Source organism: Myxine glutinosa, chromosome 12 (genome assembly GCF_964187855.1).
Source record: "Myxine glutinosa chromosome 12, kmMyxGlut1.1, whole genome shotgun sequence".
NCBI lineage: Eukaryota > Metazoa > Chordata > Myxini > Myxiniformes > Myxinidae > Myxine > Myxine glutinosa.
The window spans coordinates 86,600,250-86,618,591 of NC_136272.1; the positions used below are offsets into that span (position 1 = coordinate 86,600,250).

General features: G+C 45.9%; 1 protein-coding gene across 1 annotated transcript in view; it reads right to left on the bottom strand.

The window, feature by feature from the left end:
• The window catches only part of RTCB (RNA 2',3'-cyclic phosphate and 5'-OH ligase), an 84,071-nt gene that overhangs the window by 29,931 nt on the left and 35,798 nt on the right, over positions 1–18,342 (bottom strand). Inside the window, exons 6-9 of the mRNA XM_068132038.2 lie at positions 7,131–7,287; positions 1,005–1,164; positions 623–798; positions 317–505 (exon numbers count right to left, since the gene is read on the bottom strand). Of these exons, the coding sequence (XP_067988139.1) occupies positions 317–505; positions 623–798; positions 1,005–1,164; positions 7,131–7,287 (682 nt within the window). The remainder of the gene's footprint in view (positions 1–316; positions 506–622; positions 799–1,004; positions 1,165–7,130; positions 7,288–18,342) is intronic.

Below are 18,342 nucleotides of genomic sequence, written 5' to 3' on the forward strand. Positions count from 1 at the left end.
AAAATGGGTCAGGATGGGTAATGACACAAAATATATGTGCACTGCCTGTTCGAATGACTGGAGGTAAGAGTGGGACAGCACAACCTCAGGAAGGTGGTTCCCTTGACAGGAGAAGCGCGGAATCATAAATATGATCACTTTATTATATTTATTCAGAATGATTTGGGATTGATATACAGTATGATTTATAAGAAAGTGCAATTTTGTCCTTCCTTCACCAGAACAGAAGAGATGACTATTCAACAAAAGCTCATGTATAAAAACAGGTGTCATGACCAAAGGTTTGGTCATCGGAGTGTGAAAATGCGTCGTCAACCTGGTAATCCACAGGAATGAGTGGGTGGTGCGGAGGAAACGCACGGGTCGATCCCTTTCGATGCACCAGCAGAGTGCACTGTTTGCCATCAACGACATGTTCTTCCACCTTCGCAATGTTATGCGATACGTCGTAAATCACATGCATGTCCAGGTCGTCTGGGGCCATGTTGAAGACCTTGGCAAAGGCCTGCAGTGAGTCGTAAGAGAACATTCAGGAAAAGCCACAATAAAAAGTTCACATTTCACGGATTACAGGAATTCAACAGTACATTAATTAGATGTGTCACAAAGCAGCTTCACTAACTTGGCGGGTGAGGAAGGTCATGGAGGATCGGTTCACCCAAGCATAGTTCCCAGCAGAAGCCATGCCTTTAAGGTAGTCCTGTCCTTCGGTGGAGTTGATGCGTGCACAGGCCAACTGCCGATCATTCACGACGATGTTATCTCTCGTCATAGCCTTTTCCATTGCTACCAACGCTTCTGAGGAATGGATGAGAGAATCAAAAACATGTCAAAGCTCATTGAGCGTGTCCATATATATGCACGTTTGTGAGATCGTGTCACATAAGGCAAATGGTTTTTTTGCTTCTTTTCTTCTTTTCTCTTTCTTCCAGTCACTACATCCTTTACAAACGCTGAAGAAACGAGAATAATGCTGACAAAGAGAATTACAGAACTGCACCCACCTGTAGCCACCTGGTGACCAAGACCTCGACTGCCGCAGTGTATCATGAGGCACACTTGTCCGATATGATCAATACCCATCTTGTGTGCAGCATGCATGTCATAAATCTCATCTACCACCTGAACCTCTGCGTAGTGGTTCCCTGCACCTAAAGTTCCCAGCTGGGTGTGAGATGACAAAATGAGGAAAATTCAAACATACAAGAGATAACAATAACGAAGTCGAAAACAGAAATGCTTTAAAATAAAGATTACTGTTGTATTTGACATTTCAAATCAAGGTCTATATTTGTACTCATTTACCTGAAACATCTCAGTGTTGACCACCTGGAATAACAGTGGGGTTTTTACACACTCACTTCTACTCCAGAACGATACAATATGTTTTATTAACTGGAAGTTGACAAAGGGAGGTTAACTGCCTTGGGAGGAAAAGTGAGGTTGAAGTTTGTGGAGTCTTAACCCTTCGTTGGAGCAGAGCAGCAATGCAATGCTGTTAGAGATAAGGGACAAAAGAGGGTGTTGTCTGGAATCAGTGCATTGCAATGCTGTTGGAGAGAAGGAACAAAAGAGGGTGTGGTCTGGAGTCGGTGCATTGCCATGATGGTAGAGACAAGGGACAAAAGAGGGTGTTGTCTGGAATCAGTGCATTGCAATGCTGTTGGAGAGAAGGAACAAAAGAGGGTGTGGTCTGGAGTCTGTGCATTGCCATGATGGTAGAGAGAAGGGACAAAAGAGGGTGTGGTCTGGAGTCGGTGCATTGCCATGATGGGAGAGAGAAGGGACAAAAGAGGGTGTGGTCTGGAGTCGGTGCATTGCCATGATGGGAGAGAGAAGGGACAAAAGAGGGTGTGGTCTGGAGTCGGTGCATTGCCATGATGGGAGAGAAGGAACAAAAGAGGGTGTGGTCTGGAGTCAGTCCATTGCCATGATGGGAGAGAGAAGGGACAAAAGAAAGTGTGGGCTGGAGTCGGTGCATTGCCATGATGGTAGATAGAAGGGACAAAATAATGTGTGGGCTGGAGTCGGTGCATTGCCATGATGGTAGAGAGAAGGAACAAAAGAGGGTGTGGTCTGGAGTCAGTGCATTGCCATGATGGTAGAGAGAAGGAACAAAAGAGGGTGTGGTCTGGAGTCGGTGCATTGCCATGATGGTGGAGAGAAGGGACAAAAGAGGTCGTGGTCTGGAGTCAGTGCATTGCCATGATGGTCGAGAGAAGGGACAAAAGAGGGTGTGGTCTGGAGTCAGTGCATTGCCATGATGGTAGAGAGAAGGGCCAAAAGAAAATGTGGGCTGGAGTCAGTGCATTGCCATGATGGGAGAGAGAAGGGACAAAAAGAGGATGTGGTCTGGAGTCACTGTATTGCCATGCGAACAGAGCGAAGGAACAAAAAGAGCGTGTGGTCTTGGGTCAGTGCCTGGCCATGATGATGGAGAGAAGGAACAAAAAAAAGGTGTGGTCTTGGGTCAGTGCATTGCCATGATGGTGGAGAGAAGGAACAAAAGAGGGTGTGGTCTGGAGTCGGTGCATTGCCATGATGGGAGAGAGAAGGAACAAAAGAGGGTGTGGTCTGGAGTCGGTGCATTGCCATGATGGGAGAGAGAAGGGACAAAAGAGGGTGTGGTATGGAGTCAGTGCATTGCCATGACGGTCGAGAGAAGGGACAAAAGAGGGTGTGGTCTGGAGTCGGTGCATTGCCATGATGGGAGAGAGAAGGGACAAAAGAAAGTGTGGGCTGGAGTCGGTGCATTGCCATGATGGTAGAGAGAAGGGACAAAAGAGGGTGTGGTCTGGAGTCGGTGCATTGCCATGATGGGAGAGAGAAGGGACAAAAGAAAGTGTGTGCTGGAGTCGGTGCATTGCCATGTTGGCAGAGAGAAGGGACAAAAGAGGGTGTGGTCTGGAGTCGGTGCATTGCCATGCTGGTGGAGAGAAGGGACAAAAAGAGGGTGTGCCTTTGGGTTAGTGCACTGCTATGCTCATCGAGGGAAAGGACCAAAAGAGAGTGATGTCTTGACTTGGGTCAGTCCATTGCTGTGCTGTTGGAGAGTAGGAACAAAAAGAAGGCATGGCCATGCATTGGTATATTGCCATGCATTGGTATATTGCCATGCTGGTAGATAAGAAGCCTCTCTTGCTCCAACAAAGGGTTAATGCCCAAAACATTAGGTTCCAAACAAAGGTGAGGAAACCTCGAGTACAAATTGTCCACCGATGCCGACAGACAAAATGACAGCTCGTCTCAAATATTTATTAATACATTGAAGAGCCTGTGCATTTTGTGGGAATGTCAAAGTGATTATGAAGGAGAAGGGGTGTATACCGGTAAATATATTTCTTTATGTACATACAAAGGTAGTGAGAGAAAAGAAACTCAAATACATGTGTTAACCAGCAGAATTTGTAATATATGTAAACCAAGAAGAGTCTTCAGAGTCTTCCAGGTCTAAAGGGTGTTTGGGGTCTAAAGGGTCTTCAAAATCTTAAGGGTCTTGATGGTCTTTGGGGTGTTAAGGGTCTTTAAGGTTTAAAAGGATATTCAGGATCTTATCTTAAAGGTCTTTGGGGTCTTAAACCGTTAATTGGTCTTAGGGATCCTCAAGATCTTTGGTGTCCAAAGGATCTTTGGCATATTCATGGTTTTAAAGGGTCTTAAGTGTGTTTAGGGTGTTCGACGGTCCGTTGGACGATCTGCCCGACAAACGCAAGGCAGGCTGGCTTGGAACATGGATCGGAGAACAAGAACGAGAGATATACAAGACATTTGAGTGGATTGAAGGTGAGAAGGATGATCCCAAAGTTTTAGAAAAATTTGAATTGTACAAGTCAGGAGACGACGATGGTTCACGAGCGAGCGGTATTCAATGACAAAGGACGGACTATTTTGAAATAGCCGTCCTTTGTGACTTTTAAAAGTCAAAACCGACATTGAAAATACATAAATAGGAATGTATTATCTGTTATGAGACTAGTTAGCTACACAACACCGACAATTCGGTTCGATCCCGACAACTTTGAAAATTTGACCTTTGTGACCTTCAAAGGTCGAAGATTCTGAAATTTGTTGGAAAACTTGTATTTCATGATGTATGTGATAATATAAGATCATGTACGACATTTCACCCTATCAGGAAGCGAACAATGTAATAAAACCATCAAAAATCGACTTTTATAAATTTCGTGACCTTGACGCGAAAATGAAAAATCGAGCTCCGTGGGGCTAGACACATGACATTGGCCTAGCCAAACACCAAAACCCCTGTCAGATTCCACCAAACCCCTCGGAGAAGATGTAGCTTGAACTCGATTACCCCGAAAGACATCTTTTTCGGGCGTGGCTAAGCCCACAATGGGCGCCATACGCCCACTCTAGGCAGGACACAACGAGATCATGATATCAACCTCCCACCCAAGTTTCATCAAGATCGAATGATACCATCGGGTAGTTATGCTGCGGACAGACAGGACAGGACAGACAGGAGACAGACACACACACACACACACACACACACACACACACACACACACACACACACACACACACACACACACACACACAGTGGTCACTTGATAACTCGTGAACCAATTAAACACGTGGGGAAATTACTTCCAGCTTTTAACAGAGGCTGCGTAACAGAGATGAGTTTTCACTCCACTGTGCAGTATCCCTCCTCAACCGCTTGAACAAGAGCGGCCATTGTGTAAAGCGGTACATATGCAATTCGCATTGCATACCTTCACTATAGGAGCCGTTTGTCTGTCTGTCGCCATTTTTTCCCAGAAATGGCTGAACGGGTCTTCGTCAAACTTTCAGTGGTTCATCAGTGAGTGCCAGGAGGCGTTTTAGGCAAAAAAAAAAAAAGTTCAGTTTTTTTGGAATATTTATTTATTTATTTATCTACCACATAAAAGTGTGTGTGTGTGTGTGTGTGTGTGTGTGTGTGTGTGTGTGTGTGTGTGTGTGTGTGTGTGTGTGTGTGTGTGTGTGTGTGTGTGTGTGTGTGTGTGTGTGTGTGTGTGTGTGTGTGTGTGTGTGTGTGTGTGTGTGTGTGTCCCTTCTTAAGGGTAGGTCTTAAAGGCTTTGAGTAGTGCTTTAGGAGGGATTTGAGTGGAGGGGGTTTAATGGGCAATCTTTGAACACGACTGTGTGTCCATCAGTTAAAAGACCAAAAAGACTGAGGACCCGAAAGACCCCATACACCCAAAATACCCTGTTAAAGACACAAAAGACCATGAAGACCCAGAAGACCCACCCCCCCCCCCCCCAAAGACTCTGAAGACCCAAAGGACCCTCAAGACCCAAAATACCCACAAGACAGAAAAGTCCTTGAAGACCCAATGGGCCTCAAACACCCAAAATACCATGAAGACCCAAAAGACCCAGGCGACCCTTAAAGACCTCAAGGGCCCAAATATCCCAAAGACCACTAAATGCCCCAAAGACTCAAAATACACCAAAGACCGAATAAGACCATGAAGACCCCAGAGACCCAAAATATCCTAAAGACCCTTAAAGACCCAAAACACCCCAAAGACCAAAAAAAAATTTTTTGAAAAAACTCAGAAGACCGAAATGACCCTGAAGACCCCAAAGACCCTTAACGCCCCCACAGAACCAAACAATCCAAAACACCAAAGAGACCCTTAAAGACCCTGAGGACCCAGTGGAGCCCAAAGACCCAAAATACCCCAAAGACCCAGATGACCATAAAGACTCAAATGACCCAAAAGACACCGATGTCCCAAATGACCCCGATAGGGGGTTCAACCTGTGTATATTAATGGCTTAGATTGGTCACAAACAAACAATTTGCAGTATGTCGCCCTGATGAGCCGATAATAAGGGTGAAATCTAGATCGACATCTCTGCCTTTGTCTATTTGTGACCATAGAGCTTTAATCTCGGTCTGCAAAGACTTGAGTATCGCACGAATGCCTCCTAGTTTGGAGGTGATGTGTTGGTATAATTTATGTGCATGACGTCAGTGTCATGTCATTGGCTAAGTGCGCTTCCTTAGTCAAATATATATATATATATATATATACATGTTTTCTTTTTGTTTGGTTTTTTTATCACTCAATGGTGCCTGAGCCTTTGTAGCTATGTGAAAATGAATGAATGAATGAATGATCGTTTTAAGGCCATTTTCCCCGCTAGAGCGGGGGTTAGCCTTGCAGGCCCCATGACAATCATGGTTCCCTGTTTGAGGCAATGTTTTTATGGCCGGATGCCCTTCCTGACGCCAACCCTTGGTCACGCTCTTACGATGCACAGGGATACGGTGTACCTATTCTAAACCGGGGTACACACCGGGATCATTCATCCCAGCAAGCTGGTACTCAATTTGCCGACCTCGGAAGGATGACAGGCCGAGTCAACCCCCCTGGTGTTAATTCAGCGATCGACCGGGATTCGACCTCAGGATCCTCGGATCCCAAGCCGGCACCCGAACCGCTAAGCCAACACCAGGCTAATCACCAAAGCTATGTGAAAGGTAGTATTAAATTATCCCTGATTAATTTGTGTGTGTTGGATTATATCATATTAAATATAAATTTTCCTTATTGGGTGAAGGAAGGTAGGGGTGTGTTTTTGGCACCTACAAAAAGAGAGAGAAAAAAAAAAAAAAACATCTCTTCAAAATGCCACCAGGACGATAAATACATCACAGGGCAATGCCGGGTACACCTGCTAGTTTCTTCATAAACCAAGCTGTGAAGATTAAATGTTAAAACCCGATGTCGTGCATGAGTAAGAAGAGACCCGTAGGTGCTTTGCCAAGCACACCTCACATCAAGAAGCAGCGACAGAGTGTAACTTTAGTGGTGCAGTTCGACATTATTAAAAGACATAAGCGTGATGAAAGAACGAAATTGGAATTGTACATGGACTTGAGTATCCGATACTCAATCGGATCGGAAAGAATCCGATAATTAATTTTTGAGATATATTGTGGACAAGACCGACGGAGGTGAAAACGTAACCTCCGTCCACATTAGGTGGCAGAGGTAAAGGTGGAAAAAAGGTAAACTATAAAAGGCAAGTGTTAAATTTAAACAAATTGGGCTTCAAAAAACAACAACAAAATCACAGCCAGGAAAACTGCAAGAGAATCAAAATGACACCTGGGGCAATCCTCTCTTCTTGGCTTTCGAAGAAACTTTGTTGGAATCAGCCTGCAGCATGCGTCCGTACTCCTCACAATGTTCCTTGTCTTCAGCCCAAGCATAGCCCTCACGGAGGGACCAGTCCACTCCCATCTCCAAAGCCTCCTCCAAATCCCTACAAAACACACAGTGTACTCACTGCAGACTCTGCGTGGCATGCTTCATGCTGATGGCACACCGTCATTAAAGCATGCAAACAAAAAGGTTGGAAAAAAAAAAAAAAGACATGGACAACTTGACAACAACATGACAATAACCAAAATGGTCATTTGTGTCAAGAATACTGCATTCGGACGTTTACCCAATGGAATAATCTGGGCACACAATTCATTATGGAAGGGTGAGAACAAGGGAGGCAGAAGGCAAGCTAAATACTGTTGTGGGAATGACTTGCATAGGGTAACTTTTGACTACATAGGGTCATTGCATACAAACCCCACAACTAGTATAGGGTTGTGGAAATGACATGTGACTATATGGTAACTTTGGATAGTATAGAGGTAGTTATTTCCAATTTTGCATGTTTTAGCACAAGCATGAGGTAATTCAACTGTGATATAGGATATGCATCATTGTGCATGAAGCGGTTATCACCCTTCCCCACCTGTTTGTGTCCAAAACCACTTTCCCTTCATAACCGTTTAAATGCCGTTACCTTTGTACTCCGTCTTAAATGCTTTTTTAAAGCATTCAACAGGCCATCATGTGCGAAGTTTAGGCGGGAGCACCACCATGATGCAACAAATAGCGACTGGGCGGGGAGGGGCTAGTGACATCACAGCTACTAGGAAGGGCAACAGCTATAAATTGGGGTGACCCGAACAGCAGGGGCCAGATGCACACAGAGCTTACAGTGGAAACTGCATGCGAACTACACTGGGGGTTCTTCCCTTCATGACATGACATGACGCCTCCCCAACCCCCCCACATGAAGCCAATGCAGCTCCAGCTACACCCCATCCCACAACAGGCCGCATCCACTCTCCTCCTCGAGCCGGGTTTATTCAGCAGCCACAAACTGTTTTCCTGCCTGGAAGTGTCCCCACTTCGGACTTACTGCGTCCTGCCAGGTGCAGCCTCCATTATTTTAGTCTCGTCCTTCTGTGGAATGTCCGAGGCCTGAAAGACAGATAACTAAGGAACTGTCGCTTGTTCGTTGAGTCTTGGGTGCGTATCTACATATACTTAAATGAAAAGCATGGCCCGTTTATCAGTCAGTGAAGCCATGTGACTATACGTCTATTAATTACATACTGTTTGAACGTCAGTTACACCCTGACTACATGCACGTCTATTAATTACGTAATATTGGATTGTACCTTTTAAACTTTCAGACCCTTTGGACTCCAAAGACTCCAAAGACCCTTTAAGACCCCTAAGATCTGAATATCCTTAAGACCCCAATACCCTGAAGACCCATCTTACCTGAAAGACCCTTTTGACACCTTTAGAGCCCTTCATCCTTTTGACCTTTTATACCCTTTAGACCTGCGTTCCGCAACCTTTTTAGCCCAGGACCCAATAAAAAAAACCTAGGCATTCAGTTGCGACCCATCGAACCCCCCCCCCCCCCCCCCCCCACAAACCGTCACGGAAATATCGATTGCTTATGACGTTAATATCTTGGTAAGGGTTCGGGTCATCATCTTTGTACAGTAGTACAATTCGTAATTGAACAATAAAGCAAAGTGACGACAATCATACCAAACACTGTCCTTATCTTGTTGTTATTTTGTACGGATCTCCACGACCATGAGGAGAGAGAGAGCAAGAGTCCACGCCCCCCTTGAGAATGAGCAGCGACTTCCATCACAGACACCGCCCACTTGATGTTATTGTTAGCCAATCAGACGTAAACTCCCTGCCTTGTTAGCAGCTTCGGAAGAGATGAATCCGCCCCGACGATGAATCCGGATGAAGATTTAATGAAGAAGATGAAGATGATGAAGATGAAGATGAATCTCACAACATTCATTGGCGGTGTATCTTATGTGAAATAGAATAAAACTTTAATTATTAAAGTGACATGCCAAGATAAGGTGTTTGAACTTTATTTTAATCTTCATCGTGAATAGATGATGAACTTAAAATGTAACATGAACTGATAAACAAAACAAGAATAACTTTTACTGAAAAAAACCCGATATGCATCTGAACTTATATCCAGGTTCAATGTTCCGTTATCATGAACAACATGAAATAAACAACCTTCACTGATTAAACCCGAAAGTGAAACTTACAAGCCTAATTCAAATGTTCCATTAGCAACATTGCAGATGTGGATTATCCACATCAGTGCGATGGTTGACTTTGCATATTGGCTACGAGATCATCGATTCGGCTTTGAAGCGGCGACAATGCGATTCTCAGGTTGGCGCACAGGGCCACTGTCTCCAGTTTGTTTCGATACTTTGACTTCAGATATGTCACCGTTGAGAAACCTGCCTCACACATCCACGTCGTCGTGAATGGCATCAGGAACTTTACCGCGAGATGTGCAATCTCTGGGTACTCATGAGACACTGTCAGCCAAAACTTTACTAAAGTGTCCTTCCTGAACAGTGTCTCATGTGTACCGTCGGATACGATGTCGATCAAGTCCTCTTTCAAACTGCTGGACAAGTTGCAGCACTGCTGAACGTCGACTGAATAAGGGTCCTGGATCCACTTCTTCTCCACGCGTGGATCAACAGGAAAGTATTCGTCAAAATCGTTTGCGCAGGTTCACCAGATGTTCGACGATGACATCCTTAATGTCCACACGTTCCTCAACACTCTTGCTGAGCAGATCATCCAGGTTTTCGAACATGTCAAATTCATCATTGGTCTGTACTCTTCTCTTCCATAGATCCAGCTTTGACTTGAACGCCGCTATCTTGTCATACATTACGAACACGGATTTCGCCTGCTTGTTCGTTTTGCCCTGGAACGATATGTTCAGATTGTTCAACAAGTTGAAGATGTCGGCCATGTAAGCCAATGTTGCGATGAATTTGTTGTTTTTGTAGTAGACTGCCAGGTCTGACCTAGCCACCTCCAAGAATGTGAGGACCTGGTCGTGAAGTTCATACAATCTTGCCAAAGCATCTCCTCTGGAGAGCCAGTGAACAGCTGCAAAATACAGCACCGTGGTGTGTTCTGCATCTTGCTCCTGACACAGCTCTGCAAACAACCTCGAATTTAGGGCGCTCTTCCTGAGATGGTTGATTTATTTTCACTGCAATGTCCATTACTTCGGCAAGTCCAGGTGACATCTCTTTCGCCGCTAATGCCTCGCGGTGGAGGAAGCAGTGGGTCCAGCTTGCCTCTGGTGCCACATACACCGCTGCGCCGACCTGTCATCGATGCCGCACCATCGGTACAAACGCCAACACAGTCTTCCCACCTGAGGCTATGCAATGCGATGTGTTTTTTGGCGACTGCGAATATTTCTGCGGCCGTGGTCTTGGTCTGTAGTTCGTCACATGCCTCAAGATCCTCCATAAAATCATCGCCATGCCGATAACAAACAAAGATGAGGATCAACGCCTTCTGTGCGATGTCCATTGACTCGTCCAACTGGATGACAAACTTGTTGGCCTATAGGTTTGCGTACAGCTGGTGCTCGATGTCTTCGCCCATACCATGTCTATGTCGGCAGAAAGCGGCTTGGTGCTTATCTTGGAAGCCGCTGTCTCTCCAAGCACTTCTCTGCACATCGCCTTGGCGCATGGCAGGATGAGTTGCTCTGCAATACAAGATAAACAAAATAACACATGAAAATTTCTTTCACTTTATGATTATTCGCGATTTTGTTCCAAGGCAGTGGCCCGGAACCTGGGGGTCGTTTGGGGTTTTCCGGGGGTCATGAAGGGGTCATAAAAAACATCAATTTGTTGAGCCCATTTTTAGGAACCTAACAAAGGTACATACCACACACAGTATTTTGTTCGCGTATTGAAGTGGTGGAAGTATTGGTCAGAAGAAGAGTGGACATATGTTGTGTGCAAGAGACGAGATGGAAGGGAAGTGGTGTGAGAATGGTGAAGGGGAGGCAGGGACAGAAATACAAGTTTGTGTGGCAAGGGTGCCCGGAGGGCGTGAATGGTGTTGGTGTCCTGTTTTCTGAGGAGTTTGTAGACAGTGTGGTGAGTGTGACGAGAGTGAGTGAAAGGTTGATGATGGTGAAAATTATGATTGGAAAGCTCTTGGTGAACATCATCTCAGGATATGCTCCGCAGGTTGGTCGGAGCGATGAAGAGAAGGACAAGTTCTGGTGTGCGATAGAGAAGCTGATGGAAAACGTGAAAGATGAGGAAGTTGTTGTGGTAGGAGGAGACCTAAATGGACATGTGGGAAGGAGTATGGACGGTTTTGAGGGAGTTCATGGGGGTTACGGATATGGTGTGAGAAATGGAGAAGGTGAAAGGATTTTGGAGTTTGCTGATGGAGCTGATTTGTTGATTTGTAATACTCAGTTCCAGAAAGAGGACAATAAGCTTGTTACACACACACACACACACGTCACGTGGGTCGACGACAACCGTTGACTACCTGCTGGTGCGTAGGCGAGACAGGGGGCACCTCTGGGACACAAAGGTGATCCCGGGGGAGGAGGCTGTTTCACAGAACCACTTGGTTGTCTGCAACATAAGGGTGAACGGTGCGAGGAGAGCTCGGCGGGTGAAGTACCAACCGAGAATGAAGGTGTGGAGGTTGAAAGAGGTGACAGTGAGGGAGGCATTAAAAGAGAGGTTGAGTATGGTCGAGGATGATGTGGTTGAGCTTGAAAGTGGTTGGATGTCAATGAAAGATAGTCTGTTGGGAGCCGTTGGTGAGGTATGTGGATGGACAAAAGGACAAAAGGAAGGTGGGATGATGAAGTTGGAAAGAAGATTCTCCATTACCTTCACTCCTTCATTCCTCTTTTCTCCCGCCTCTGGAACAAACTCCCTCACTCTCTTCAATCCCACTCCACCCTCCAGGTCTTTAAAACAGCTGTTCACCACCATCTCTTATCTTCCCCCATCCAAAACCTTGATCTTTTCTACCCCCGCTAATTTCACCCCAATTCCACTTTTTTGAAATACCAACTTCTGTCCTGGAAGTCATTGGTGTCCTTGTGTTTTATACTTCTCCCTCCACCCCCCCCCCCCCTTCCCATGCCTCCTCCCCCCAAGCCCTCTGCCTTCCACACATCTCCCTGCTCTCAAATGTTGTGTTTGTGTGCTTCACCTTCTCTCCCCATCTTGTTTTCCGCTCCCGCTTTTTATATATTTTGTTTGTCTGGTTGATTTGTTTGTGAAGTAAATGTTAGCTCTTTCACGAGCCTCGATTCAGTATACAAAAAAAAAAAAAAAAAAAAAAAAAAAAAAAAGATTGACGAGAAGAGGAAGAAGTTCAAGGAGTGGCAGAAGGCGAAGGGTATGGGGGCAGAAAAGGCAGAGCATGAAAGTTATAAGGCAGCCAAGAAGGCTGCAAAGAAAGAGGTAGCAAAGGCACAGGAGGCATGGAGGAAAATGTTCGGAGAACGCTTGGATTTGGAAGAGGGTCAGAGAGCGGTATTCAGGATTGCAAAGCAGATAGCGAAAGAGAGGTGTGATGTGATGGGGGTGAGTTGCTTGAAGGATGAAGTGGGACAAATCGTTGTGGACCCAGATGGAATTAAAGGAAGATGGAAGAGATATATGGAAATACTGTTGAATGCAGAGAATGAATGGGATGGAAACAGAGAGTAACCCAGTTTTAGGACCGCAAAGAAGATAACCGAGAAGGAAGTTGAGGAAGCGATAAAAGCAATGAAGAGTAGAAAAGTGGGAGGGCCGACGGGAGTTGTGGGAGATATGTTGAAGGCAGCGGGAAATTGGGGTGTGAAGAGAATGACAGAGATCTGCAATCTGGTGGTGAAAGAAGGCCGCAATCCAGTGGATTGGGAACTGAGTACCCTCGTCCCTCCATACAAGGGGAAAGGTGACCCTCTGGACTGTGGCTCGTATCGAGCGATAAAGTTATTGAAGCATGGAATGAAGGTATTGGAAAGGGTGTTGGAGAGGAGGACAAAGAAGAAAGTGAAGATTGACGAAATGCAGTTTGGATTTATGCCAGGAAGAGGAACGACAGACACACTTTTTATTGTGAGGCAGTTGCAGGAGAAGTACATGGAGAAGAGGAAGAAGTTGTTTCTTGGGTTTGTTGATCTGGAGAAAGCATTCGATAGGGTTCCACGTGAAGTAGTGACATGGGCATTGAGGAAGTTAGGAGTGGAGGATGATTGATCAGAGTAGTGATGGCAATGTACAAAAGAGCGCGCACAGCTGTAAGGACGAAGGACGGGAACAGTGGTGAGTTTGAGGTAAAGGTGGGAGTGCATCAGGGGTCGGTACTAAGTCCACTACTATTTGTAGCTGTGATGGAGGTGCTGGCTCAGAACGTAAAGGAGCGTTTACCGTGGGAGTTGTTGTATGCAGATGATCTGGTGTTGATTGCAGAAAGTATGGATGGACTGAAGGAGAAGATGAACAAGTGGAAGTAGAGGAATGATGATGACCAGGAAGAGGAACGATACACGCTTTTGATTGTGAGGCAGTTGCAGGAGAAGTACATGAAGAAGAGGAAGAAGTTGTTTCTTGGGTTTGTTGATCTGGAGAAAGCATTCGATAGGGTTCCACGTGAAGTAGTGACATAGGCATTGAGGGCATAGTGCTACTGCCTCACACCTAGCTCATCTTCACGCTGTTGAAACCAAAGCGTTCAGAATCATTGGAATCTCCCGCGATGAAGCTAACTCCAAGGGCCTTTCACTCACTCACCGTAGGCAGATTGGTGGTCTTTCCGTCTTCTACCGACTCCTCTCTGGCCTTGCCCCCCCAGCTCTCTCTGGGCTCTGTCCCCCAAATATTCCTACAGGTCGCACAAGATCTGCCTGCAACCCTCTTATGGTTAAACTGCCAAAATCAAGACTTTCTGCTCACCTTCACTCCTTCATTCCTCTTTTCTCCCGCCTCTGGAACAAACTCCCTCACTCTCTTCAATCCCACTCCACCCTCAAGGTCTTTAAAACAGCTGTTCACCACCATCTCTTATCTTCCCCCATCCAAAACCTTGATCTTTTCTACCCCTGCTAATTTCGGTCCCCTTGTGTTTTATACCTCCTCCCCCCCCCCTTCCCACGCCTCCTCCCCCCCCCCCTTCCCACGCCTCCTCCCCCCCCCCTTCCCACGCCTCCTCCCCCCCCCCTTCCCACGCCTCCTCCCCCCCAAGCCCTCTCCCTCCCACACTTCTCCCTGCTCTCAAATGTTGTGTTTGTGTGCTTCCCCTTCTCTCCCCATCTTGTCTTCCGCTCCCTCTTTTAATATATTTTGTCAGGTTGATTTGTTTGTGAAATAAATGTTAGCTCTTTCACGAGCCTCGATTCAGTATACAAAAAAAAAAGAAAAAAAAGTAATGTATGGAGAGAAAAGGTCTGAAGGTGAATATCGGAAAAACGAAGGTGATGGCAAGTGGTAAAGCATGTGGTGAGGTGGAAATAACTGGGAAGTGGCCGTGTGCTGTGTGTGCAGGAAGGGTGTCGGAGTGAATTCCATTCAATGTACAATGTGCGCTGAGTGGGTTCATCAAAAATGTAGTTGTTTGAGAGGGTCATCAACCAGTGTGGCAGCTACATTCAAGTGTAAGGTGTGCACAGAGGGAGCTGCAGATGGAGGAAATGTTGAGTTGGATCTTGGAGACGGCGTGAAGGTGGAAGGTGTGAAAACATTTTGTTACCTAGGAGACATGCTGAATGAAGAAGGTGGATCAGACTCGGCAAAGGTTGCTGGAGTGAGATGTGCATGGAAGAAGTTTCGGGAACTGAGTGGCGTGCTGACAATGAGGGGAGTGTCGTTGAAGCTGAAGGGAAAGGTGTATGCTGCATGTGTGAGAAGTGTTATGATTTATGGGAGCGAGACATGGGTAATGAACGTAGAGCAGCAACGAAGGCTGGAAAGGGTGGAAATGCGAATGGTTCGGTGGATGTGTGGAGTATCATTGAGAGAGAGGAAGACAAATGATGAATTGCGAAAGATGATGGGAATAGAGCCTGTGATGGATGCTGTGAAGAGAAACAGGTTGAGATGGTTTGGTCATGTGTTGAGGAAGGATGAAAGTGACTGGTTGAGAAGAGTGATGGAACTGAATGTAGAAGGAAGTAGAGGACGGGGAAGACCGAGAAAGACTTGGCTAAAGATGGTCGAAGAAGAAATGTGGGCAAGGGGGTTAACAAGGGGAGATGCAGAAAATAGGGCAAAATGGAGAAGATCGTCATGGGAACCGCAAGGCTAACCCCCGCTCTTGCAGGGAAAATGGCCTTAAAATGCCTGTTGTTGTTGTTGTTGTTGTTGTTGTTGCATGCGCGTACGTCACGACCCCCAGGTTAAGAACCGCTGTTCCAAGGCATTATAAAAATTAAATATGTACGATGTGATTGCCGGACGTACTTTTAAAAAAGAGGCAAAGTTTAAGAATGGCTGTATTGCAACAAACAATAAAACTTACGAAGTTGTGATGTACCAACGTATACATGGCACGAGTAATAGTAAGCAAGAACCCGACACGTCAATATTCCAAAGACGAAATGAAAAACTAAATTGAACTACACTTACAGCGCCATGTATTATTTTATGAACCTACAAACCGCCAATGCAGTGAAATACTTTTACGAAAAAAAACAAAAAACTTACCCGCAATAGTGTACGGTTTCTTTTCTTTGGCTATCTTCTCCGCCACCAGGCAGCTGGCTTTGGTCAGTCCCTTCGATGGAAAAACAGCCGAACTCATTACTGAGTTGCTGTTGTTCATCTCGCGTTCTTTCAGGAGAAAAAACTCCCGCGACTTGTTGACATGATCTCCATGTTTCTCCTCGAGGTGCCGTTTCAGCTTTTGGGGCCTGAGGGACTCGTTGGCCAACACGTCAAGGCATATCACACACTGTGGTCGATGAACATTGTGCTTATCGATATTCAAGGTGAACCCATAGTTCAGGAACACAGGCTGATACTTTCTAGCCATGGCGAGTACCTTACGCTCACAGCTCAATCTTTCGAATGAAAAGCAATGGACATTTGCGTGTCGGAAACTAAACGTATGATCTGACTGACCGGATGCACGCGCGGTACATCGCGGTACAAGAGTCCACACTATAATGTTTGTGTCGGCGCTCGTTTGATCTCTGTTCTGTTCAGTTGGGAGAAGTAAATCGTCGATAAAGTTTTTTTTCCCCACGATTTCTGAAACGATCGTGCGACCCATTGAAAATCCTTCGCGACCCAAAGTTTGGGTCGCGACGCATAGGTTGCGGAACGTCACTTAAGACCACTAAAACCTCTAGCCCTTTACACCCTTAAGTCCATTTCGACCTCTTAGACCTCAACACCATTTAGACCCCTTATGCCCATCAGACAGATTAGATAGCTTGAACCCTTGACCATTTAAGAGCTTTCGATCACTTGCACCTTTGTAGACCCTTTTTACATGCTTGATAGATGAGACCCTTTCAACACCTTTGACACCTTTGACACCAACTACTATTATATTGGAATGTATAGTTTCGACCATCTAGAATCTTTTGAGCACACACCACACAAACATGTATAGTCTTCTTGCAAAACAGAGACTATACCTTTTTGCAGCAAGTGATGCGCAAACTGTACCCATCCAGGTGGTGAGTACCCTGCTAGTGGGTTATTATTAATTTATTGTTGCAGAATTGCTGCCTCTTGTATTCCCACCCCATGTGGTTCAACTACATTATAAAACAAATCCAACGAAATCCAACGGAAGCAAATCCAACGGAAGGAAATCTCATTTCCTTTCACAAAGCCCGAAACAAGTGTGTGTCCACCCTCAGGAGAGCCAGGAAACAATATCTCACCATTCTCAAGACCGAACTCTCTTATCTGTCTCCCTCTTCCAAATCCTGGTGGCGTCTGGTCAAATCTGTTTCTGGTGTTTGTTCCCCCTCCATCCCCTCCCTCACCTCAAACGGCTTAACGGCTGACTCCGCACGTGAAAAAGCTGAATGTCTCAACTCTGTGTTTGCCTCTAAATCTTGTGTCCCAAACCCATCCCTCTCTGTACCCACCGTACCCAGTCGTATCCAGCTGCTCCTGGACTCTGTGTCCTTTCCTCCTGACAAGGTGGAAAAGTTTCTGTCAACCCTCGACTCTGATTCTGCAACTGGTCCTGACGGCATCAGCCCACGGGTCCTAAAATCATGTTCTTCTGCTCTTTCACTCCCTCTTTCTGTTCTCTTCACCCTCTCTTTTGCTCAAGGTCATCTGCCATCTGTTTGGAAATCAGCCAACATCACCACTTTGCACAAAAAAGGTGCAAAAACAGATCCCAGCAACTACAGACCAATCAGCCTTCTCCCAATTATCAGCAAAGTCATGGAATCCATCATTGCTTCAGATATTAAATCTTTCCTCTTCTCCAATGGCTTGATCTCTGATCATCAATTTGGTTTCAGACCTGGTCACTCTACTCTGGACATGCTGCTTCTGCTTTCTCAACAATGGATGGAGGTCCTCAACGCCAAACAGGAAATTAGAGCCGTCTCCCTTGACATTTCACGTGCCTTCGATATGGTCTGGCACCCTGCTCTGCTCACCAAACTCTCCTCCTTTGGTATCTATGGAAATCTCCACGCATGGCTGGCGGACTTCCTCTCTGGTCGTAGTCAACGTGTGGCCCTGAATGGGTTTCTCTCATCTCCTCTTCCTGTTCAGGCTGGAGTTCCCCAAGGTAGTGTTCTGGGCCCTGTGCTTTTTCTGGTCTTCATCAATGATCTCTCTGACTCTCTTGAAAATCCTCTCTATCTCTTTGCTGACGACTCTACTCTCTGTCGCTCCATTCCTCATCCCTCAGATCGGCAGTCTGCAGCCTCCTCACTCTCTGCAGACATGGACAAAATCAGACTGGTCAAACAAGTGGAACATGTCTTTCAATCCTGACAAATCTCACACTCTTACAATGTCTCTCCGAAAGGACCGACTGGACAACCCTCCCATCTACTTTCTCAACAATCCTCTCCAAGAAGTTCTGTCGCTCAAGCTTTTGGGTCTCACTATCTGCCATGATCTTTCTTGGGAAAACCACATTTCCAAGCTGGCCTCCAAAGCCAGTCGCCGACTGGGCATCCTCCGTCATGCGAAGT